Below are 22,884 nucleotides of genomic sequence, written 5' to 3' on the forward strand. Positions count from 1 at the left end.
GCCTCGGCAGGAGCCAGACCCTTTCTTTGCATCCTTTCTTAGAGCCAGCCTCCTGGGTGAACACACTGGCTTTCTAATCTATTGGGCATCTGCCCTCATCAGTTTTTATGTCTTCTAAAGCACCAGGCCCTGGACCACACAAACATAGTTGCTGACCTTTTGTTTTGTTTTGTTTGACTTGAGACAGGGTCTCATGTAGCCTAAGATGGCCTCAAACTTTCTATGTAGGCAGGAGTGACCTTGAACTCCCGTGTTCCCTGTCATTACTACTCCAGTCCTAGAATTACAACATACACCATGTCCAACATTTTTATCTTTTTTGTTGTTATTTTCAAGACAGGGTTTCTCTGTGTATCCCTGGCTGTCCTGGAACTCACTTTGTAGACCAGGCTGGCCTCAAACTCAAGAGATCAGCCTGCCTCTGCCTCCCGTGTGCTGGGATTAAAGGCATGTGCCAACACTGCCCAGCCAGCACTTTTATTTTAAAGATGGGATCTCGTATTTAGCTCAGGCTGGTCTTGAGTTCCTGCCCCACCCCACCCCCCGCAGTGGCCTGAATGCTATGATTATAAGTGTTTCTGACTATTTGTCCATCCTGGTCTCTATGTTAACCATCCAATCCCATCCTGGTCTCTATCTTAACCATCCAATCCCGTCAGGATGGAGACTTTTCCCTTTGCCATTTCTCCTCAGATCTTAAGAGTTATTTTCTGAAAAGGGTTGGGCACTTCTTCCCACCCCCTTCTAACAAGACAGGTACAACCAGAGCTGGGTACCCTCTCCACCCTCCACCTACCTTCTAACACGACAGGAGACAACACAACCAACAGTTAAACTTTTATATTTACAATATTCTCTTCATCTTTTGCCAGGTTTAAAAATGTGTACAGAGCCGCAAAGGGTTGGGGTGGGGGCATGGGATTATTTGGAAAGGGGCCGGGCATTGGAGTCCGTGGCTGTATCGTGGGGTCCCCCAGCCCCTCTCTCACACCCCAGCTCTGGGGCATCTGCTTACAGGGCTCAGGGCCCAGGTTGATAGCTTTTGGAAGGCATGGCTGTTCCAAGAGTTGCTAGACCAGGCAGGGGAAAGGGCCAGAAAAGAACTACATTTCCATGGGGGATGGAGAAAGGACAGGGGCTCAAGACCAAGGATTCTGGACCTGGGTGTCAGTGGAAGACAGCACCCCACTCCTATACAAGTTTGGCACTAACATCCCTCAGAAAGCCAAACAATACATGAAGATTCAGCCACACCTCCACTGGTGTCCCTTAAAACCCTTCCTGACAGCGTTCTTTTCCCCAAGAGGTCCAAATCCAAAGACCTCTAGGCAGCTGCTCCCCATATTTCCTTTCAAAATCTTCCTGCTGGTGTCTGCCCTGTCCCCCACAGCCCCTCCATCTGCTCCTTGGTACGGCTGACCTCATTCTCTTCCCCAGCCTGTCCATGTAACCTTTTTCCCTGACTCCTCCCTTCCCCCTCTCCTCAGCTTTCTTTCTTCTTCTTCAACTCAACCAACCAGGGAGGGGAGACAGGTTAAAGAAGGTAAAGAGAGAAGGCTGGTCTGACCCTGAGATGGGGAGAGAGCATCAAAGAAGGAGCCAGTGATGGAGAAAGAGGAACCAAGGCAGAGAAGGAGAAATGACATGGGGGTGAGACACAAGTGGGAGGGTTGCGGGGGACCACCTTAGCTGCCACCTGCTCCTGGCGTTTCCCTTCCCTGGACTAGAACGTAGGGGATCCTTGGCACATTTTGAGAGTCTCCCAACCCATCTACCCAGTTTGGCACGGATGAGCAATGATCTCAAGGACTGAGGAAAAGGCTGTCCTCAGGCCCCCTTGAGGGCTTAGGTTAAACATGCATGGCCTCTTGTGTGACATGTGCCATGCCCCCCATCCTCCCACCTCGGCGTCTCCCTCCAAGTCTCTACTTCCCACGTGGCTTCTGTCCATTAGAAGTCTGCTCCCACCTGCTATGCAAGGAGGAAGTGTGCGCTGGACCTGAGGTGTGGGAGAGGGCAGGGGAGTGCTGGGGGGCGCAGGACCCTCTGCCTGGGAAACACACATCCACATGCAAGAACATGTTTCCATTCGATGAAATGCGTCCTGGGCCGTGGGAAGGTAAGTTTCCAGGCAGCGCTGGGATGCACAGAGATTCCCCCTTTCCTCTAGCAGGAAATCTCTGTTGTCTGTGGAAGGTGAGGGCTTCCAGGGAGCACGGGCTTCACCTGCCTTGTGCCATGGGGGAGAAACATGCTATTCAGGGGTGGGTGGGGAGCGGGGTCCAGGGGGCCTGTGATTTCCTAGCTGCTCCCCAGGTACCTCCCTGTATTGTCTGGTGGCCAAGGGTCACCGGATGTGCACACATCACTTCCAGGGTCTCCAGGGAGTTGGACGGGGAGGAGAAGACGAAGGCATGGGATACAAATCCCCGCAGAAATTCTTGGAGGAGGCAAACATGTGTCCAGGGCGGCAAAACAAACAAACAAACAAACAACCCCCCCCCCCGAATAAAACAAAAACAAAAAAAAACCCAACCAACCAACCAAAAACAAAAAAACCAAACAAACCTCACCCTGCACATGGGAAAACACCCCCCCCCCCTGAGGAAAGCATGTCTTCACATGGGCAAAAGGACTTCCACATTTCCACACACCGAAGACTGGTGTCCCAACGGAGGGCAAAAAATACCCCCCAGGTGTTCGAAGGCCCAGGTCCAGAGGAGATAATGGGGCTCTCTGCATGGGAAAAACTCTCTTCCCAGTGAGGAATCCCATGTCCACCTTAACACTGCTCCACGAAGTCTGACAAATCCACGGGGGCAAAGCCCGGTGCCAAGTCCTCCTCCCTGCCTTCAAGTGGCCTGGGCTGGGAGGGCTAGGGAGGCAGACCTCCCAAAGCCGCCCCCTATACCCGAGTGGTGGAGTGGGGATGGGGTAGCGTGTTGTTGTGGCTGGTAGCAGTAGGGGGTGGGGGTGGGAAGGGCCCAAAGGGATGGAGAGAAGGGGGTGGGGGCGGGGGCGGGGGCCCCAGGCCACTAGGCAGCAGGGTTAGGGCCCCGGGGGCCAAGAGAGGCACATCGTCCGGTGCCCGGCGCAAGGCCAGGGTATAGTCGGGTGGACAGGCAGGGCGCAGGGCCTCAGCAGGGTCCGCCCCAACACCACCACCCCGCTTCAGCTGCAGCGATACTAGCTCCTCCTCCGGGGGTAGCTCACGGCCAGCAGTGGGAAGCAGGGGGCCCCCACCAGGCACACCTGAGCCTGAGCCTCCTGGTGGGCTAAGCCTCCGGCACCGCAGCTCCTGGCGCCGGTCCCGCTTGTAATAGAGGGCGGCAAAGGCAAGGATGTTGAGGAAGAGGAGGGAGGCACCCACTGCCACAGTCACGCTTAGCTCCGTGGAGTAGTCCCTCGAGTCACCGGGGAAGCGGTCATAGGCCCTTGGGCCTAGGTCAATATCAGACTCAGGTGGCAGAGTGGCAGGTGGGGGAGGACGGCGTGTGCCGGAAGTGCCAGGACCAGGTGTGCGAGGTGGCCAGCGTGTGGCATAGGGAGGCAGGCGAGTGGTGGTGGTGAAGAGCTCTGTGTGCAGGTTGTGCAGGTGGGGCACGAGCTCCAGCCAGAAGGCCACCTTGTTGGCACGGTAGTTGTCGCGCACGCGTGGTTTCAAGCCTATGTGCAGATACTGCTTTTCCTTGCTGTTGAACTTGCTCCACACTACCTCTTCAAAGCGGTTGGGCTTGGTGTGGATGAACTTGGTGTCCTGTGGCACAGGCTGGTTGGGGTCACTGTGGGCACAGGAGGGCAAGGAAAGGAGTGAGGGTGAGGCTCAGAAGGAGGATGGAGCAGCAGAAGGGGAGGGAGAAGTCTGAGATTTAGAGACCAGGAAACACCTACAACTAGAAAAGGTTAGACATAGTGGTGCATGCCTAAGAGAGAGAGGCACAGAGAGAGAGAGAGAGGCAGAGACATGGGAGATGAGAGAGACACAGAGAAAGACAGAGATGAAGTTTGAAGAGATATGCAGTGACACAGAGCTGAGAAATGGAGAGACGGGCACTGAGCTACAGGCCAGGAAGACAGTTCTGGTGAGAGCAGCCAAGAGGTAAAAACCAAAGAGGGCAGATAAGTCAGTGGACCTCAGGAAAGAGACAGAGACATAGCAACAGACAGACAGACAGACAGACATTCTCTATACTTAGATGCAGACCAAGTTGCACCAAAAGCTACCTAAGAAAGCCTACTCCCAGAAAAGACAGAGACCTTTCTAACACTATTGAATCTCCAACCCCCTCCGTATCTGATACAAAGGTGTTCAGTAGTTTGTCTCAGGAGAGCAAGGGCATGTAAGAGCCTGTGTCTTCCTAGAGTGATGGCTTTGTGAAAGAAGGCAAGGGGACCTCAGCCTACAAGGGTGCCCCACCCAGCCCCACTAGGCCCTCTGGCCCTCACCCAGTCTTGGCGAAGTTGGTCCAATAGGTCATGACTACTGCGCTGAGCATGACATCGTTCTTGGAGAAGTTGCAGGGGAAGAGGTCAGTGGCGCCCACCATGGGGACACCAAAGACGTAGGGCAGCTCGTCCCCGTGCGCTGCGTCTGCCCACTCTGGCCGGCCCTCTGCCTGGCAGTGGTGGTAGAAAGTGTAAAAGTAGACGGGGGACTGGTAGTCGGCATGCAGCTTGGCGGTGGCCACAGCCGGGGCGACCCACTGGTGGTCGGTAAAGAGCGCCAGCAGGGTCTTCCGCCGCATCTCGCCATTGTCCCTGTCAGCCCAGTCCGTGTACATGAACTTGATGGTCTCTCGAAGCACGTCCTTGCCTTCTGGGTACCCGTACAAGTTGTCCACAAAGTTGGAGACGGTGAAGTCAAAGGCGCTGGCAGACACACCGTCCTCACTCTCTGCAGAGTCCTCCACGAACTTGAGACCCTCTCCCTGGTTGACACCAATGAGCATGTCGTAGTTGAGGAATTCCCCCTGTTGCATGAGGATCTCGGGGTCATCAGGGACTACGTCGCCGTCCACCACAGGCCCAAAGGCAATGTGGTAGCTGGAGAGAAGGGGGCAAGGTCTCACCATCCGGTTGCTGGCCTCCCCTGGGCCCATGGTCTCCTAAGCCACACATAGGTAGCTCCCTCTGCCTAGAAGACCTTTTTCCATGACCCATAGACTCACAGAGTCAGTCCTTCAGGGCATTCTGGCCCCTCAGGATATCCTCCTAAAGCATTCTGTGAAACCCTGTGCTTGATCTATGTGGTATGGTGACCTCCACATAAGGAGGGCTGCTAACCAACAGCCACTAGGGGTTTCTGAAGCCCACTTCTCCTTGCCCAGTTAGATTGCCTCCAAGAACCTCTCACCTCAACCTCCTTGGAACCAGTTAGGAAAGCAGAGACCTGGACCCAGCCCTCTCCCACCCCCATACCGGGCAGGCTGTACATCCTGGTCCACTAGCTCCCGGGAAGACTTCCGGCGCAGACACTCCACAGCTTCAGTGCTGTCTTCTCGGTCACAGCCCACTTTGGCCGCCAGCAGCCGCGTGTACTTGAGCGGCTGGTAGTTGACAGACCAGCTGGAAATGGCAGTACCACTTTGAGCAATGGCCTTCTGGAACAGTCCTGGTGGGACAGGCAGACCTCAGGCTAGGCTGTTATCAGCCAAAGGAAGGAGAGGATTGGTAGGGTCCAGGCTTTGGGAAGGGAAGGCAGGTGAGGAGGCTGCTGGTACCTTCTGAGTGGTGGGAAAGGATCAGCAAGTTGACACAGGAGGCCCCTGCACCAGACCCAAAGATAGTGATGCGTTCAGGGTCACCTCCAAAGTGGGCAATGTTTTCACTGAGCCAGCGCAGGGCCTGGATCTGGTCCAGGAGCCCATAGTTGCCTTTTGCAGCCTGGTCACCAGTGCTGAGAAAACCTAGGGGTAGAAGAAGGGTACTCCCTGGAGGTGTCACAGCATCCTTGCCTCTCAGCCAGGGGCTTAATGCAGCGTAAGTCTATCAGCGTACTTGGGAGGACCCTGCCCACCAGGACTGCTTCCCAGACCTTGCCCCCCAAGAGTTGGCTGCCCACCCTCACCGAGCACCCCAAGACGGTAGTTGAGTGTGACTACGATGACATTGCCATAGGCAGCCAGGACTGAGCCGTCAAACATGTTCCCGGTGCCTTCCATGTAGGAGCCGCCGTGTAGAAACAGCATGACCGGTTTCTTCCCAGAGTCCCGGATATCTGCGAGGGAAGGGGGTGGCAGGTGGGCCGGGAGATCGGGGACAAGGACACAGTCAGACCAGAAGCAGCACTTTGGAGCTCCCAGACCTTCTGAGGACCAGCCTGGAGCTCAGGGGACTTGTCACTAACATCCCTGGCGGGGGGCAAGACCGGATTCCCCTCCCTCCCTCCCTCCCCAGCTAAGCCTAGAGGAAGGTCCCTCCTCATCACTGGCCAGCATGGGTCCAAGCACTCCACCAAATGTTGGACACACTTTCCAAGAAGCCCAACAGAGGCCAAAGGTAGGAAGTGGCCCTCCTCAGGGCTGCTCCACACACACAAGTCTCCTTCCTGCTCCTGGTGAGAGCGGACTAAGGCCGGGACTAGGGCTGGAGGTGCTGGGAGGCCCTGGCATCTCCTCAGACTCAGGCTTGGGCCTCAGCTCCACATGGCACCCTAGTCTGTGGGTGAGGGGTGCCAGGCCTTAGGGTCCCTGGGGGCTTGGTCTCCTCCCCGCCCTAATTCCTTTCTAGGTCACCTCCCCAGTTACCATGGCAACCCCCAGCCTAATTACTGTGGCAGGAGGAGGCAGGGTGGGAAAGAGCCTGCTTAATGAAGTCATGGTAAAGCTCTGACTCTTGGACTCTCCACCCTCCAAACTGGCCTCTCCTACACTGAAGCCCTCGTGGTGCCATATCCAAAGAATCCTTTAGATGGCTGCCACACGTAGCAGGCCATGAAGCTCTGGACTGGACAACGTTGTGAAAATTCCTAAAGAGGGTGGCTGGGAGTCCAGGAGAGCCTGTCAGAATCCTCAAGACTATATGGCCCGATTCCCACTACTAGCTAAGGATATCTCTGAGTCTCAAGGCTGGGGTCGGCTCCAGCTCTCTTTGAACTGTTAGCATGCTCTTGGGCTCTAGCTCAGTGGTAGAGCTCTTGCCTAACATTTGCCTGCCATGGGAGCTGGGCTTAGACCCTACAGCTGGTCTCCAGCACCTGTACCATCTCCCGCAGCCTGACAGAAGGTCAACCTGCAAGTCGTAGGACAGGCCCTTTCTGCCCTCTGCCCTGGTCTCTGGACTTCTTTGGCCGGAGTTCTCTCTGTGCGCATCCCAAGACATTGTTCCTCCTCCCAGCCTTAACCTCACAGTGCGCTTGCTTGCTTGCTTGCTTGCTTGCTTGCTTGCTTGCTTGCTTCCTTCCTTCCAGGGGCCTACCCTAAATGTCCTCCTTCTCTCCCGCCCTCCCCCAGACCTCTCCCTGTTTGGGGGGGGAGGATATTAGAAAGGGAAGGAGCAGGAAGAGGGGCGGGGCAACAAGAATTCAAAACCAACAACAAAAACCAGGATCAAGAAAGAAGAAAGAAAGAAAAAAACGACAACCAAAAAGCAAGAAGATCTTGGGGCAGATTCAACAAGAAAAGAAAAAACAAAAAAAAGCTCCATCTGGGAAAAAAAGAAAACAAGAAAAAAATTCTTTGCATTATTTCAAAATTTTGTGGTGAAACTTCAAGATATTGGGCCCTGTTTTTAAAAATTTTCGAATTATTTGATTCATTTCAGATGTTCACTTTTTTTTTTTAAATCTGACAGGCTTTAGTTAGAAATCATAGCAGGTTTCTAATGTTTTGATTAATGTCATTAATTTGTCAAATTTTTTCAAATATTATTTTGCTTCAGATTAAAACTTTTTTTTTTCCGGTCAAATGGTACATTTCACATGTTGCAAAACAGTCCAGATTTCTTTCAAACTCAGCATTTTATCCAAAAAAAAAAAAATTTTTTTTTCTGGCAATCCAATTCCTTTTTCTCTTTTCACCTTATTTCACCATGGCTAGCCTTTCTCTCAGGTCAACTAGCGGGTCCAACATTGTTCAAATTTAGTTTGACGTTTTCATAATTCTTTTTTCCAATTATTAAAATTTTTTCTTTTCTTTTTTCTTTTGCATTTTTAGTTGGGAGAACGACTGGGGGGCCTTGAGAGCTGTGGGGACATTGAGTTAGGGGCAGGGCCATCAGAGTCCTCCTCAGAGCAACCACATGCAGCAGCGGGATTTTTAAATCTACCTGTGTCTGGCGGATTGAGCGTCGCCTCGTCACGTTTTTTTGTGAGCGGACCTAAGACCGGGAACACAAAACAGAGAAAAAAGGACAATTTTGTGGGGAAAGATGGGGTCAGGGGAGGCGGTAGATGGGGAGGGGAGGAGAGAAAGCAGAAAAGGGGAGGGGGGAGAGGCAGAAAAAATAAGCCAAAAAAAGCAAAATCTGTTTGCAAGAAAAAGAAACCAAGAAAAGAGAAAAACGTTTCTATAACCCAATTTTTCCCCTCCCCAGAAAAAGTCATGCCCCAAAGAAAAGGTGGGTTTGAGGGGTGGGGTGCCTGAGGGGGCGGAGGCTGTCTTGAGACACAGTGACTTAATTGGAAAGGGCTTGTTGGCTTTTTGGTGTGTTTGCTACTTGCTGGAAATGAAATAGTGTTAGGGGAATGGGGGTAGGGGGGGCCTAGGGACACCAAGGCTGGCTTGCCACCCGGGCCACCTTTCAGGCAGACTCCTTTCAGGGCCAGCCGCATGCTATGGGCTGTCCACTTGAGGCTGTAAGAGGAGGCTGTGCAGAAAGGACTCTACTTCCCTCTGAACTGGTCTGGAGGTCAGAAGGCAGGATGGTTTTCAGACAGACCACCCCATTGCTCATTGATTCCAGAAGCCCCTGCTGCCAACAGAAGGGCTATGGGTAGGTCAGCTAGGCTGCCCCTGGCCCCTATCCAGCCTCACCCCCAGCACTTCTCTTCCATCCACACTCACAGGCCTGGCTTCTCATCCCACTTCCCCAATATGGGCAAAGCAGGGAAAAGGGTCATCAGGTCTTGCCCTCCACTCCAGCTTATCCCTCCACACTCCCGCCCACCTCAGCCCCTGCCCAGGCCTCTTCTCCTCCCCACCAAATTGTGATTTTCCCTTAGAATCACCAGCCCCACCCTAGGTCCACTGCAAAAGAGCCCTCCTCCCCTCTTGGGGCATTCATTCTGCTAACATTAGGAAACAGTGCCTTAAGCCAGTCTAATACATAAAGTAGATGTCGTGCTGGGAGAGCAAGTAAGGCTAAGATCAGCAAAAGTCCCAGCAGAACCCAGAGACTGGTGTTAGACTTCTTTTGGATTTGGGGGTTAGTCAGGGGAGAACTGAGGCTGAAGAGTCTCAGGGAGTTCCCCAGGCTAACTGGTTCTCCCCAGAACTCAAGAAAGGGTGGGGTCAACAAAGCTCAGACTAGCACTATCAATGATGATCCACTTGGTGAACTTGGGACCAGGGCCTCTATTTTGTGAGAGGATATGGATTAGGATGAAGGCAGCAGAGTATTCATGACCGTGAGACTGTGAAGTGTGTGTGTGTGTGTGTGTGTGTGTGTGTGTGTGTGTGTGTGTGCGCGTGTGTGTGTGAAACACTTCCTCCTAGAGCTGGTGTGAAGATTTAGTGAGATCACCTGAATGTGTCAGGCCCCAATCAGGTCTGCAATATGCAACGGTTAAAAATATAGGTGTGGGAAGGCGTAGAGTGGAGGGAGGGAGGAAGGGAGGGAGGGAGGGAGGGAGGGAGGGAACGATCTGTGTGCAGATGGAGTGGACAGTCCAGCGGTGACAAGTGATAGATGGTTCGCATAGGCATGATGAGAACGTCCCCATGAGTAAGACATGGGGTAGATAGCTTATGTGAAAGTGTGGGTGCTATTGATCATGGTGGCTCATAAACCCAGCTCTCAGGAGGTTAGGGCAGGAGGATTATCAAAAGTTCACAGAGGGACCTGAGCTTCCTTGTGAGTTCTAGACCAACCTAGGCTACAGAATAAGACCCGGTCTCAAAATCACGTGTGCATGTGCACGCGCGTACATACGTGTATACACACACACACACACATACACATACACACATACATACACGGTGATGGAGAATCAGTGGGTAGCAGTGGTGAGATGAGAGGATGAGCGAACACTTCAGGGAGATAAGGTGCAGAAGTGGTAAAGGAAGGGAGGTGGAAGAGGACGCTGGGAGAGGGAGAGGGCAGCAGAACCTTGTGGCTAAGCTGTTAGAAGTCACGATTTTACCTGGGGAGGGGCAGTCATCTAGAATGCAGGGCTGGACTACGGGACAGAAGGTGGTCCATATGGGAAGTATTAGCATGGACATGGGCAGGTTTAAGGTATACCAGTCATCCTGTGATTGGCATAAGAGCAATCTTGGTGCAAGGTAAAGGTGTTCGTATTGGACCTTTCAGGAGGGTGATCTCAAGGTTATGTGGATATAAAAACTGCACTCGCGGAGGTTACCAGAGCATCCAGGGATACAGGATTGACATCCAGGATTAAGGGAAGGTTGGGACCCATGTGGGCAATGGGAATACCATGTCAGGGAAATATTGGGCATGTGTACTCTGTGAAGGGGTTGAGAGCTATAACTTGTAAGATACCGGAACACATGGCCAGCTGGACAAATGGTCATTTTAAGCCTCTGAGTCTCAGTTACTGTAGAACTTGAGTACACAATGAGGAGGTACAGGATTCATTCGGGGCTCCTGGTTACCAGGCCTGCATGTAAAGTTACCAGAAACTAGCTGGAGGAAGCATGCAGCAGACAGTCAGTTCTGTGGACATTCTGGGATGTTTTGGAGTGGCGAGATTATATGTCAAAAGGGCGATGTGGAAGCTGTTTGTGGTGCTGGTTTTCGTGTGTGTGTGTGTGTGTGTGTCTGGAAAACATTCTGATTAATCTTGGTGTGCAGAAGGTTGGTGAGGGGAAAGCTACTGGCAGTAAGCGCTGGGGTACAGAGCTGTCCTACAGCAAACAGGAGTTCATTCACAAAAACAGCATCTCAAACTCAAGCAGGATGTTCTGATGGGACCTTTGCTAAGAAGCTCCCCTGACCCTTCAGGGATGTGGAGGGATGTTGGTATAGGAGACAGAAATCTCCCACAAGAAGTCACTGAATACCACTGACTCAACTCAGGTAAGGGACTGACAGGTGCCATATGATAGAAGTCAGGGCAGGTTGGCCCGAGGACGGGGACTCTGAGTGGTATGGATGAAACCGAAATCTGGAGGTAGTTATGTGGGAGAGAAAGGCAGGAGGTGGAGAGGCAAGGCTGGAACAAGTCTTGGAGGATTCCATCATCTCCAGCCACCAACATTGAGATTAAGTGTCTGACTGCGTGCCTTTTCCAGGGGAGGCTGGGTGAGCCTGGCCTAATGCCAGCTACCCTTCCTTCTAGAGCACAGAGTTTCTGCTGCGAGATGCTTACGGGATGCTCCTAGGCCTGCCTGATAAGCAGGCACCCTTACCTCGGAGGATCCAGAGGCTTGCAGGGACATACTGCCCCTTACTACCCATCAAGGCCCAGCTTAGGGGCAGAAGTCGGTCCTGTGCTTGAGGGTCTGCGTGTGCGTTTGTGGGCTGTGTCTACAGGGTGCCCGGCCTTGTGCCTGTGCCCTTACCGTCCTCAGTGGGCACGTAGAGGTTGAGGTACAGGCAGTCCTCGCTCTGGTTCTGCACGTAGGTGGCGGCCGCCTCCAAGTTGTCGGTGAACCACACAGGCAGCATGATGGCCGGCAGGGCCCCGTGCAGGTTCTGCGGGCAGGCGGGCGGCAGGGTGGTGGCGTTGCGCACGCCGGGCCACGAGGCAGGTGCCTCAGGCGGCTGGAAGCGGCGGGCGCCCAAGGGCGGCGTGGCGTAGGGCACGCCCAAGAACTGCACGACCGGGCCCAGGATCTCGTTGTTGAGCTCGCGCCGCACACCGCGCACTCGCCCGTAGGCTGTGTTCACCACGGGGAAGCGCTCCTCCCCGAGGCTGCCGAGGCCCAGGCCTGGGCCGCCCGGGGCGCCGCCGCCGGGACCCCCTCCTCCCCGTTGAGCCCCAGCCAGCCCCACCAGACACAACGCCAGGAGCCACATGCTGATTGGGGGACCCCCCCTCCCTCCCCTGACCCCCCCCTCGGAGAGAGAGAAGGGGGGGAGAGGGAGGGAGGCCCCCCTCGCCCCAGGAGGGAGGAGGGGGCGGGGGAAAGGAAGGAGGAGGGGGACGGGAAGGGACCTGGGTTAGAAGGGACAGAAGAGGAGTCTATTTCTCTCCATGGAGGGGGTAGGGGGTGGGGAAGGGGAAGAAGGTAGAAGAAGGTGCTGGGAGGCCCGACCTGCCGGGTGAAGGGGAGAACGGGGACCCGGACAGGGTGTGCAAGATACAGACAGACAAACAGACAGAAAAATACAGAGAAGTGGAAGAAGGGAAGGGAAATTGGATGGGGAGGACGGAAAGGATGGGGAAACAAGAGACAAGTGGTTAGTGGCTTGAATTTCAGATCGAGTTACCCCCTTTCTCCCACCCGCAGGCCCCCTGACATCCCCTTCCCCCAGCTGCCCTCTTCCCTCCGCAGAGACACAAGTTGGGGGTGGCGTCAGATGTGGTAAAATGTCCAGGGCAGGGTCGAGGGGGGGGAATCCTAGACTCAGGGTGCCTCTTTCCTGCCTCTATCCCTCCCAGGCAGGCTCTCCCTAGGGACTCAGGAGTCCCAGTCCCCACTTCCCTGAGAGAATGAGATAGACAAGGAAGAGAAAATAAAAATACCAAGTCATTAATTAGCAGGAAGTGGCGGGTTTGTTTATACGTGTTAATTACTCCTGAGCTGTAATTTCATGGCGCTGAACCCCCACCCCAGGCCAGCCTCTGGGCCTTCTCAGGACTGTACAAACCCCAGTACCTTCTGTCCCCATCAGTGTACCATTCCCTAAAGATCTGTGCACTTGGGGTCCTTTTCTCCCCAGGCCCTTCCATGTCTTCCCTTAGAAGTTGGGGTGTCTATAGCCAGGGGTTAGAGTGAGTAGGGGATGCTGAAGGGGCAAATCCAGGGACAGATGCATGATCCTGCAGCCGGTTGCTGGGCGACAGGATGCTGCCCCGCAATGTTACCTCGGCAACGGGCTGCAGCTTTAACCCTGGAGGGGGGTGGTCTAGAGGAAGAGGGGAAGGGGCTTGCTTGGTTGCTGAGTCCCTTCGGGCCGTGAGAGGGAGGACAGGGACAAGAGTCAGAACGCTAGTTTCACCCAATCTTATCAGAGAGGAAGAAATATGTATATATGAGGGGAGGGTAGTCTAGGCGAACAGAGAATCCTAAGAGACATGCCCCTCCCCCCATCCTGCTTAGCCCCATCAGAGCCTAACCCTACTGACCAGGTCTTTGGCAGATGGGGAGGGGGGATAAGAGAAGCAGTACTGAGGTTGGCTTCTCAAATAAGCTTACTGACACCCCCCCACCTAATCTGGAAGAGCCTTGGACCCTGGCTGAGGTCTTCTTTGCACAGCATTTTGACCTATGTCCTGAGGCAAACCTCAGATATCTTCTCACCCCAGGAGCACCCCCTCCCCTTCCCAGTCCCCCTCCCCCTTGCCAGTCCCCAGTATTACTGCTGCCCTGGTACCCAGGCAGCAGGAACAGGACCAGTAAAAAGGTAGGCAGGGCAGACACCCAGGTCATTTCAGTAAGCCCCCCCTTGGCACCCCCCCCTTCAGGACTGTTTGCTGACGCTGGGCTTTTCAGAGCCAGGCGCCAGCCCGCGGGTGGCTCTCTGCAGGTGTCAATTTATTCCAGAGATGAGGACACAGGAGTCCTCACCACTCACACCCAGTCATGCCCTCCCCTTTTCAGGTCCTTTTAGGCTCCTGTTCTCCCATCAGCTGAAGGGGGGGTTGTAGTTGACCCCCCCCCAATCTCTTTTTCCTATGCCAGGCTGGGCCTTGCTATCTCTTCCCTCTTCTCCCATCATGTCCTGCCTCAGTCACCCCTTTCCCTTAAGGTACTTTGGGCCCCTTGCCTCCTCTCCTCTAACTAGCTTTTCTCTCTTCCCCTCCCACTAGAGCCCCCCCCCCCCCATCTTTCTCCTCCGAACAGGGTCCCTTGGAGCATCTTTCCTTGGCCTTAACTGGCTTGCTCCAGCTCTTGCCTTCAGTCTCTCACCCCTCAGTCTTTTCTCATTTCTGTCTCCTTGGTGTTTCTCATCGCTCTCTCCTCCAAATACCTTCTCTGATTTTCTCCCTCAAGTGCTCTCTCTCTCTCTCCTTTTTTCTATTACTCTCTCCCCCATTTTCTCTCTTCATCTCTGTCTGCCACATCTTGCTCCCCCCTCCTCCCGATCCCTCTGCCTTGCTCTTCCATTCCAGCCCAGGCCCGACTCCCCCAACCGGGGAGAGTTGAGGGACGGGGGCTCAGGCCGCAGCCCCCCCCCCTTCCTGCAGTGGGGAAAATGGCTTGGCCGGGAAGGGGAGAAGGAGGGGGAGGGGGAGATGGGAACACACGGGGTCTGTGGGCCCATTCAAAGGATCATTCATGGACTGGAGAGAGGCAGAGACAAAGAGACCAAGACGCAGAGACACGGCGAGAGCATCCTTAGGCGGAGACACGCAGACAGAGCAGGCTGAGGGAAACCAGGCGCAGGGAGGAATATGGGAAGAGGAAGACCCCAATGGACCGCCGCGCAGCCCCCTCCACCCAGCATGGCTTAGCTCCTACCTGGATCAGCCCTGGGGCCGTGGTGCCTCCATCCAGGGCTCCGAGCGGGGGGCGGACGGGTTTCAGAAGGGGGGCGGCGGCCTCTGAGCCCCCGCGGCCCCGCAGGCCCAGCCCCCGCCTGCAGCGCCTCACCCGGCGGGGGAGGGGGATCGCCCCAGCCCCGGGGGGCGGGGCCGGAATCCAGTCGATCCCCAGGAAAAGGAAAGCTAGGGTATAGGGTCAGAGAGAGCTCAAGAACAGGGAACCCCGCAGTGGGAAAGGCTGAGCCAGGAGGGAGCAATGGGACAGGACTAGATTGGAGATCCACTGGTTCTCTGGGATGGCTTCGAGGGACCAGGAGGCGGTTCAGGCGACAGATCCTAAGGGATCGGGTGCTGGAGGAGGAGTCCACGGCAATCCCTAGGGGCCCGGAGCCCCGGAGCGCAGAATCCGCGGTGCAGGGGCAGGGATCCAGCCGGAATCCTCGGGGAGGGGGAGGGATCTAGTCGATCCCGAGGGCGGGCGGGAGGGAGATCCGGGGAGTCAGAAGAGGGCGGGGGCCGAGTCCCGAGCCTCGAGGCAGAGGTCGGTGCGGCTCCTAGGAAGGAAGGCAAGGGCTAGGGGAGGCTTTGGGAAATGCTCAGTAGCCAGGAGGCCCGGACTCCTGGCTCTGCGCGCCAGGGCCCGCCCGCCCCGCGTCCATCCCAGCTCGAGAGTGATGATCCGCCGGCGGAGCAGCCGCAGCAGCCCCGCGCGTCACCGCGCGGCCGCCTCCCCCGCCCCCTGCCGAGAGAGCGGCGCACACCCCTCGCTTGCACCCGCCTGCCCACCCGCCCTCTGGAGTGTGGGGGGGGATTGAAGACAGTGAAAGGGGTGGGAGTGGACAGACGGACGGATGGACGTAGCGAACTAGAGCAGGGTGAAGACATCTCTCCCCCCGCCCCCCCGGATCTCCCACCCTCTGGGCTCTCCGGGTCTAGCAAGGGGGAGAACAGCTGAACTATAGAGGGCAGGGCATCACACGAAGAAGGCGGGGCCTCTAGGCACAGAGGCGGAGCCATCGTGGGATGGGAGGGGTTTGATGGCAATAGGTGGAGCTTAGAAATCCGTGGGGCCGCCCCTTTTGAGGAGTGGGTCTGGTTTGAAGCAGAACAGGAGGAGCCTGTAGAAAAAGGGGTGGAACTTTGTGGGGGACCGATATCTTTGCAAATTAGCTGGAGGTGTGGGGTTGGGGTGTCGAAGAGGCGATCAACTTGGAAAGTGGGCCAATCCGTGACGCAAATCCTCTAGTCCCACCCTCAACCCCGCCTCCCACTGCTCCGCTCCTCCGCTCCTAATTGGTTCTAGTTTCTCCGCCCGCCAGACATCTTCTCCATTCAACAGAAGTTTTACAAAGGCGTCTGTAAGGGAACCGGGGCTCTGAAATGAACATAGCCCTGATTGGGCATTTTTGGACCTTATTTGCATGGGCAATCGGGATTGGCTGGCTTGTTGGGTGGTCAGGGCGGTGTTGGTTCCGCGCGTGACCACCCACAGCTATGGCCGGGGTAGGGGCTGCTTTCCGCCGCCTAGGTGCCTTGTCCGGAGCTGGGGCCTTGGGTTTGGCCTCCTACGGGGCACACGGTCAGGGGACGTGGGATGCAGCTGGGCTGGGGGCAATCTTTGGGATCTGGTGCGGGGAGGGACCTATAGGAAGTGTCTTGTCTTTTATGGAATAGAGATCCCTTGGAACCCCGAACCTTCAAGTTTGTCTTTAGGTCCAAAAGCGTCTCAGTACTACATCTGTTTCCACCAGTCAGAAGCTTCCAGGGATGCAGTGTCTACTTAGGTGCCCCTGGGGTTTGAGAGGGTCTAAGCCAATACAGTTCTGATTGGTTTTGCATCTCTCTACAGGCGCTCAGTTTCCGGATGCCTACGGGAAGGAGGTGAAGTAACAGTTCTGGGACTCCTGGACTTGGCGCGATGTTTGGGTGTCCTTAAACTGGGAGGGGGTGGGGAGATGAATGGGAAGGCAGTCAAGTGTAGGTCTCTACTGCAAGGACTGCAGGCCTGTGGCTTGAAGACCTGGGGGAGCAGCAAACTGAGCCGTCAGAGGTGACAGTGTTAATGGACTTCGGTCCTATGTTGCTTAGAAAATCTCTCTCTTCTCTTTTTCTTACAGCTCTTTGACAAGGCCAACAAACACCACTTTTTGCACAGCCTGGCCCTGTTAGGGGTACCCTCTTGCAGAAAACCTGTCTGGGTAACCAATTCCCTTGCCTAATTTAAATCAAACCTCATTTACTCCCTCATGTTGCTTTGTTCTTAAAATTCTGTATTCTGTTCTCTGCCTCTTCCAGGCAGGATTACTGTTAGCTTCTGGAACTACCTTATTCTGCACCAGCTTCTACTACCAGGCTCTGAGTGGAGACACCAGCATCCAGACTCTGGGGCCTGTGGGAGGGAGCCTGCTAATCTTGGGCTGGCTTGCCTTGGCTTTTTGAAGTCTCTTGTTTAAGCGCCCAGTCCTGGCCTTTCTGGGTAATTGGGCGCAGAGGGAAGGAGCCAATGTTGAAGCAGAAAAGAAATTAAAAGAAAAAGGCATATAAAGAACTTTGGTGTCTTTATTCATCTAACATTGAGCAAGGGAGGGCAGAGAGTCTACCTTTGAATTTGCATTTCTAACTACAAAGATCCTCTGGTTCTGGAATTCCAATCTTTACAAGGTGTTGTAATTGTGTGTAGGGCTCATAAAGAGCGCTTGAACTAATGGAGCCTCTTACCTAAAGAGCACATGAGGGGCTGGAGAGATGGCTCAGTGGTTAAGAGCGCCGACTGCTGATCCTGAGTTCAAATCCCAGCAACTACATGGTGGCTCACAACCATCCGTTATGAGATCTGACGCTCTCTTCTGGTGCATCTGAAGTCAGCTACAGTGTACTTAGCTTTTATAATAATAAACAAATCTTTTTTTAAAAAACACATGGGAATGTAGATTTTAGTAATTTCATTCATGTAGTTCATTGGAGTTCCCCTCCAAACTCCCCCATATTGAGGGTTGACCCCAGAGCCTTGGGAATGGTGGGCAGTTTTTCTTCTGTTGAGTTGTATGTCCAGGTGCTTCCTTCCTTAGCCTCCTGGTTGCTGAGATTACAGGTGTGTACACCCACCTTTGTTAGAATTTCGTTACGTGAGGATGGTGAGGTTTAGCCCTGTTATTCCAGGGATGTTCTTTTCCACAGTGTCCACCTGGTGAAACAAATGTTTTCCATGCCCACACAGTTGAGAAGTGAGAGCCATGGCAATACCGAACAGGCATGCAGTTAGTGTAAACTGTGTTGGGATTCAAAACCCAGATGTATTGGACATCGAAAAATGTTTTGCAGTGCTTGAGATGATCCTTAAAGGAGCCCTAGTGTGTGGAGGACATTTCAGTGAACGGAGAGTGAGGAAGACCTGGGGAGGGTTGGATCTTCCTTGCTAAGTTTGAACTAAGATGGAAAAAGAGACACAATTGCAAAGCATACTTGACTAATTCTCATAGAATGGCGAGAACTGACAGACATTTAAGGGACATTTAATAAGCCAGTGTTGATGGGGTGGCAAACACCAAGGAGGGCCAACATGGGCAAGACAGGTGCTGTCCTTTCTCTCATGGAACGCCTTACCTGCTGGGTTTAAAACAACTAAACGTGGGCTGGTGAGATGGCTCAGCAGGTAAGAGCACTGACTGCTCTTCTGGAGGTCCTGAGTTCAAATCCCAGCAACCACATGGTGGCTCACAACCACCCATAATGAGATCTGAAGACAGCTACAGTGTACTTACATATAATAAATAAAATAAAATAAAATAAAGTTAAAAAAAACAACTAAACGTGGGGCTGGAGAGAAGGCTCAGAGGTTAAGAGCACTGGCTGCTCTTCCAGAGGTCCTGAGTTTGAATCCCAGCAAACACACAGTGTCTCCCATCTATAATGGGATCTGATGTCCTCTTCTGGTGTGTCTGCAAACAGCAACACTGTATTCAGATATATAAAATAAATAAGTAAACCTTAAAAAACTATTACTACACAAGCATACAGGTTGCTAGGAGCGAAGGAAGAGAGTAGTGGGCCAACTGGGCAGTGAGCATGCTCCACTTCACCAAGGAGGGCCTAGCAAGAATGGCAAAACTGAACAAGATTACCTAAAATGCCAGGCTTTAGGGAGAGTCCATACTTTTCTCTCTTTTTTTTCAAGATTTATTTATTATTATATGTAAGTACAATGTAGCTGTTTTCAAACACACCAGAAGAGGGTGTCAGATCTCATTGAGATGGTTGTGAGCCACCACATGGTTGCTGGGATTTGAACTCAGGACCTTTGAGAGAAGAGTTAGTGCTCTTAGCGCTGAGCCATCTCTCCCGAATCCATACTTTTCTAAGTGCACACCTTTATAAAATAAATACGTCCCTTTAGGCTAGAAAGATGGCTCAGTGGTTAAGAGCTCTGGCTGCTTTCCCAGAGGACCTAGGTTCAAATCCCAGCACCTACATGGTTGACTCAGAACTGTCTGTTACTCCAGTTCTCAGAGATCCAACATCCTCACACAGGCATACATGCAGGCATAGTAATAGTAATAGTAGTAATAATAATAAAGTGTGTGTCTTCAATTTATTATACAAATCGTGTTTTATAAAACAAAGTTACATGTGGTAGGCCATGCAGTACTTGGGAAATAAGAGGCTGGAGAGAACAAATTTGAGGCTAGCTTAGGCTACATAACAAGACTTTCTCAAGGTTGTTTAGGTCCAGGACGATAGCAGCAGTTTCTACACCTAAATACTGGATGTCTTGTCTTGACCATGGCCAAAAGCAAGAAATGTATTCTAGGCGAAAGAAATAGCTAGCGAGACAGGCTGAAAGAAGCACTCTCAGGTATTTGAGGTAAGAGAAAAATTGGATGAATGGGAGTAAGGAGAAAAATCAGTGTGGCATGAGGTAAGAAATCCTGGGCAGTGGCTGCAGGTCTTACAGATGGCCGTAAGCGGCAGCTTAAACTCTTTTTTTTTTTTTTTTTTTTTTTTCGAGACAGGGTTTCTCTGTATAGCCCTGGCTGTCCTGGAACTCAGTCTGTAGACCAGGCTGGCCTCCAACTCAGAAATCCGCCTGGCTCTGCCTCCCGAGTGCTGGGATTAAAGGCATGCGCCACCATGCCTGGCTGCGGCTTAAACTCTTATGTGCAGAGTGCAGTACGTAGTAAGTTAGAGTTTGAAGTCATCCCCCTATACTCTTGTGTGTGTGTGTGTGTGTGTGTGTGTGTGTGTGTGTGTGTGTGGGCATGTGTGTGGTTTGCCTTTTTGAAGCAGGGTCTCCTGTATCCAGGCTGGACTAGAATGTGACTCTGAACTATTGATCTTTATTTGGGGGTGTGGGTGGGTGGAGACCAGGGTGTTTTGAAACAGGTTCTCTTTACATAGCTCTGGCTGTCCTAAAACTCACTGTGTAGATTAGGCTGGCCTGGAACTCACAGAGGTCTGCCTTCCTCTGCCTGGGATTAAATGCACGTACCACCATACTCAACATATCTGCATACTTTTAAGACAAGGATTTCTATTTCCTACCCTAGTCTCTGCCGAGCTACAGATTCCTTTTATTTATTTATTTATTTTTTTACCTTATTATTATTGTATGTGTGTGGGTAGTGTGGAGATAGAGGGACAGATTTTGGGAGCTGGCTCTCTCATTCAAGCATGGGCTCTGGGAATAAGAAGTCCTCCCGTTTCCACAGCAAGTACTCTTACCTGCTGAGCCATCCCACCAGCTCCGAGCTGCAGGTTCCTACGCTGACATTGGTTTGGTTTGCATCTTAGCTACTTTTCTGTGCCTGTGGTATGACACCATGGCTAAGGCAATTCATAGAAGAAGGTTTATGTAGGGCTTGTAGTTTCAGAGGCTGAGTCCATGACCATCATAGCAGGGAGCATGGCAGCAGGCAGGCAGGCAAAAGTGGTACTGGGGCAGTAGCTAAGAGCTCACATCTCCATCTACAAGTACTAAGCAGAGAACTAACTGGAAGTGATGTGGACTTTTGAAACCTCAAAGCTTTCCTGCACTGAAACTCCACCTCCAACAAGACCACACTTCCTAGTTCTCCCTAAACGAACAGTTCCACCCACTGAAGAACAAGTGTTCAAACATCTGAGTCAATGCGAGCTTCTAACTGAAAACGTCATTGTTCGTGTGAAGTGGTCTCATGCAGCCCATGGTGGGCCTCACATTTGCTGTGTATCCATGGATGACCTTGAACTTTTGATCCTCTGCCTCCATCTTCCAAGTGCTGAGATTATAGGCCTGGTTTATGGAAATGTCTCAGGCCCACTCTGAGCAAGGGTGTGCATTAGTGAGAGAACGCCAGGCATGACAGCAAGGCACAGGCATCCAGGGCTAACATACGGAGTCTATGGGTGGGAGCCAGAGGAAGGGATCTGTGGGCCAGAGCTTTCAGTGGGGCCCAGGGCATTTCCCAGATCTGTTAGTTTCCCATAAAGGACTGAACTGCATAATTTGAAGGGAGCACAAAGCCCAGGTAAGGAAGGCAAGCAAGGATTTGGTTCACCAGGCTTCAAACCACAATGAAGTTGTCAAATGCTTCACAGCCTTCACGGGGCTCTGTCTAAAACAGGATTGGGTTGAGAGTGACCTACTACATAGGTCAAGAGGATGATAAAACTTGGACAGGGCCGGGCAGTGGTGGCACAAGCCTTTAATCCCAGCACTTGGGAGGCAGAGGCAGGCGGATTTCTGAATTCGAGGCCAGCCTGGTCTACAGAGTGAGTTCCAGGACAGCCAGGGCTACACAGAGAAACCCTTTCTCAAACAAAACAAAACAAAACAAAACAAAACAAAACAAAACAAAACAACCAACAACAACAAAAAACGTAGCCAAAGGCTGGAACACAGCACAGGCACACATGTGCTTGTGCCCCAGCTCGGGAACACACACACACACACACACACACACACACACACACACACACACACTGGGTGAGGGAGCTGTGAAGATAATATTGTTAGGAAGAATCCATTTGGGTCAATTCTTAAACGTGCCAGGGGCAGGTTTCTTTTTCTTTTGTTTTCTTTTGTTTGTTAAGTTTTATTTATATGAGTACATTGTAGCTGTCTTCTGACCAGAAGACAGAAGAGGGCATGGGATCCCATCACAGGTGTTCTTTTTTCAAACTCCAGCCCCCACCGTGTAGCCTGGCTGACTAGAACTCACTATGTAGACCAGGCCGGCCTTGTCTCTGCTTCCTGAGTGCTGGGATGAAAGGTATGAGCCATTATGCCAGGCTGTAGTTAGGTTTATTAGTGGAATGAACAACATAGCAGGGCAAAGTGGTGCAAGCCTTTAATCTCAGCACACCAGAGGTAGAGACAGGTATATCTCTGTTAGTTGGAGGCTAACCTGGGCTACATAGTGAATTCCAGGATAGCCAAAGCCACATAATAAGACCTGTCTTAAACAAAAGACTAGAACATTCTCCTCTCTCATCTCCTAGAGTTCAAATCTTCCAAGATGTTCAGATTCCAGGAGCAAGAGAGATGGCCTAGGGGATCAAAGCCCTGACTGCTCTTCCAAAGGACCTGGGTTTGATTCCCAGCACCCATATGGCAGCTCCCAGCTCTCTGAACGTCCAGTTCCAGGGGACGCGACGACACCTTCTTCTGAGCACTGCATGCACCTGTTATGGAGTCATACACTCGGGCATGACACCCTATAGACATAGTAAAATTAAGAATGCAGACCTCGCTGTTTCTTGTGAGACTATGCCGGGGCCTAGCAAACACAGAAGTGGATGCTCACAGTCAGCTATTGGATGGGTCACAGGGCCCCCAATGGAGGAGCTAGAGAAAGTACCCAAGGAGCTAAAGGGAACTGCAACCCTATAGGTGGAACAACAATATGAACTAACCAGTACCCTGGAGCTCTTGTCTCTAGCTGCATATGTATCAAAAGATGGCCTAGTCAGCCATCACTGGAAAGAGAGGCCCTTTGGACTTGCAAACTTTATATGCCCCAGTACAGGGAAATGCCAGGACCAAAAAGAGGGAGTGGGTGGGTAGGGGATTGGGGGGGTGGGTATGGGGGACTTTTGGGATAGCATTGGAAATGTAAACGAGAAAAATACCTAAT

The 22,884-nt window shown here is 52.7% G+C and overlaps 2 protein-coding genes across 5 annotated transcripts; one reads left to right on the top strand and one right to left on the bottom strand.

The window, feature by feature from the left end:
- Positions 1-825: 825 nt before the first annotated feature.
- Positions 826-15,487, bottom strand: Nlgn2 (neuroligin 2). Of its 4 annotated transcripts, none has more exons than NM_001364137.1 (8): positions 14,751-15,487; positions 11,685-12,380; positions 8,266-8,316; positions 6,068-6,217; positions 5,721-5,906; positions 5,419-5,611; positions 4,447-5,043; positions 826-3,782 (listed from the first exon to the last, which is right to left on the bottom strand). In NM_001364137.1, the coding sequence occupies exons 2-8, from the start codon at positions 12,139-12,141 to the stop codon at positions 2,906-2,908; spliced, it is 2,511 nt and encodes an 836-aa protein (NP_001351066.1). In that variant the 5' UTR covers positions 12,142-12,380; positions 14,751-15,487; the 3' UTR covers positions 826-2,905. The 4 variants fall into 4 exon arrangements, with proteins under 4 accessions (NP_001351066.1, XP_006532966.1, XP_006532965.1 ...); XM_006532903.4 differs by having other exon boundaries at positions 11,685-11,817; positions 14,751-15,167; XM_006532902.4 differs by lacking the exon at positions 8,266-8,316 and having other exon boundaries at positions 14,751-14,837.
- Positions 15,488-16,227: 740 nt separating this feature from the next.
- On the top strand, positions 16,228-17,261 carry Tmem256 (transmembrane protein 256). The gene is made up of 4 exons (NM_026982.1): positions 16,228-16,352; positions 16,623-16,654; positions 16,891-16,971; positions 17,069-17,261. The coding sequence occupies exons 1-4, from the start codon at positions 16,268-16,270 to the stop codon at positions 17,210-17,212; spliced, it is 342 nt and encodes a 113-aa protein (NP_081258.1). The 5' UTR covers positions 16,228-16,267; the 3' UTR covers positions 17,213-17,261.
- The last annotated feature ends 5,623 nt before the right edge of the window (positions 17,262-22,884 follow it).

This window comes from Mus musculus, chromosome 11, assembly GCF_000001635.26.
Source record: "Mus musculus strain C57BL/6J chromosome 11, GRCm38.p6 C57BL/6J".
NCBI lineage: Eukaryota > Metazoa > Chordata > Mammalia > Rodentia > Muridae > Mus > Mus musculus.

Bases quoted from the DNA above. Each gene is read 5' to 3' on its own strand.
- Nlgn2 (NM_001364137.1), bottom strand. From the start codon at position 12,141: ATGTGGCTCCTGGCGTTGTGTCTGGTGGGGCTGGCTGGGGCTCAACGG. The intron at 5,612-5,720 runs GTACCAGCAGCC...CTGTCCCACCAG, and splicing joins CCTTTCCCACCACTCAGAAG to GACTGTTCCAGAAGGCCATT. The intron at 3,783-4,446 runs GTGAGGGCCAGA...CTGTGCCCACAG, and splicing joins ACCAACTTCGCCAAGACTGG to TGACCCCAACCAGCCTGTGC.
- Tmem256 (NM_026982.1), top strand. From the start codon at position 16,268: ATGGCCGGGGTAGGGGCTGCTTTCCGCCGCCTAGGTGCCTTGTCCGGA. The intron at 16,353-16,622 runs GTCAGGGGACGT...ATCTCTCTACAG, and splicing joins GGCCTCCTACGGGGCACACG to GCGCTCAGTTTCCGGATGCC. The intron at 16,972-17,068 runs GTAACCAATTCC...TGCCTCTTCCAG, and splicing joins CTTGCAGAAAACCTGTCTGG to GCAGGATTACTGTTAGCTTC.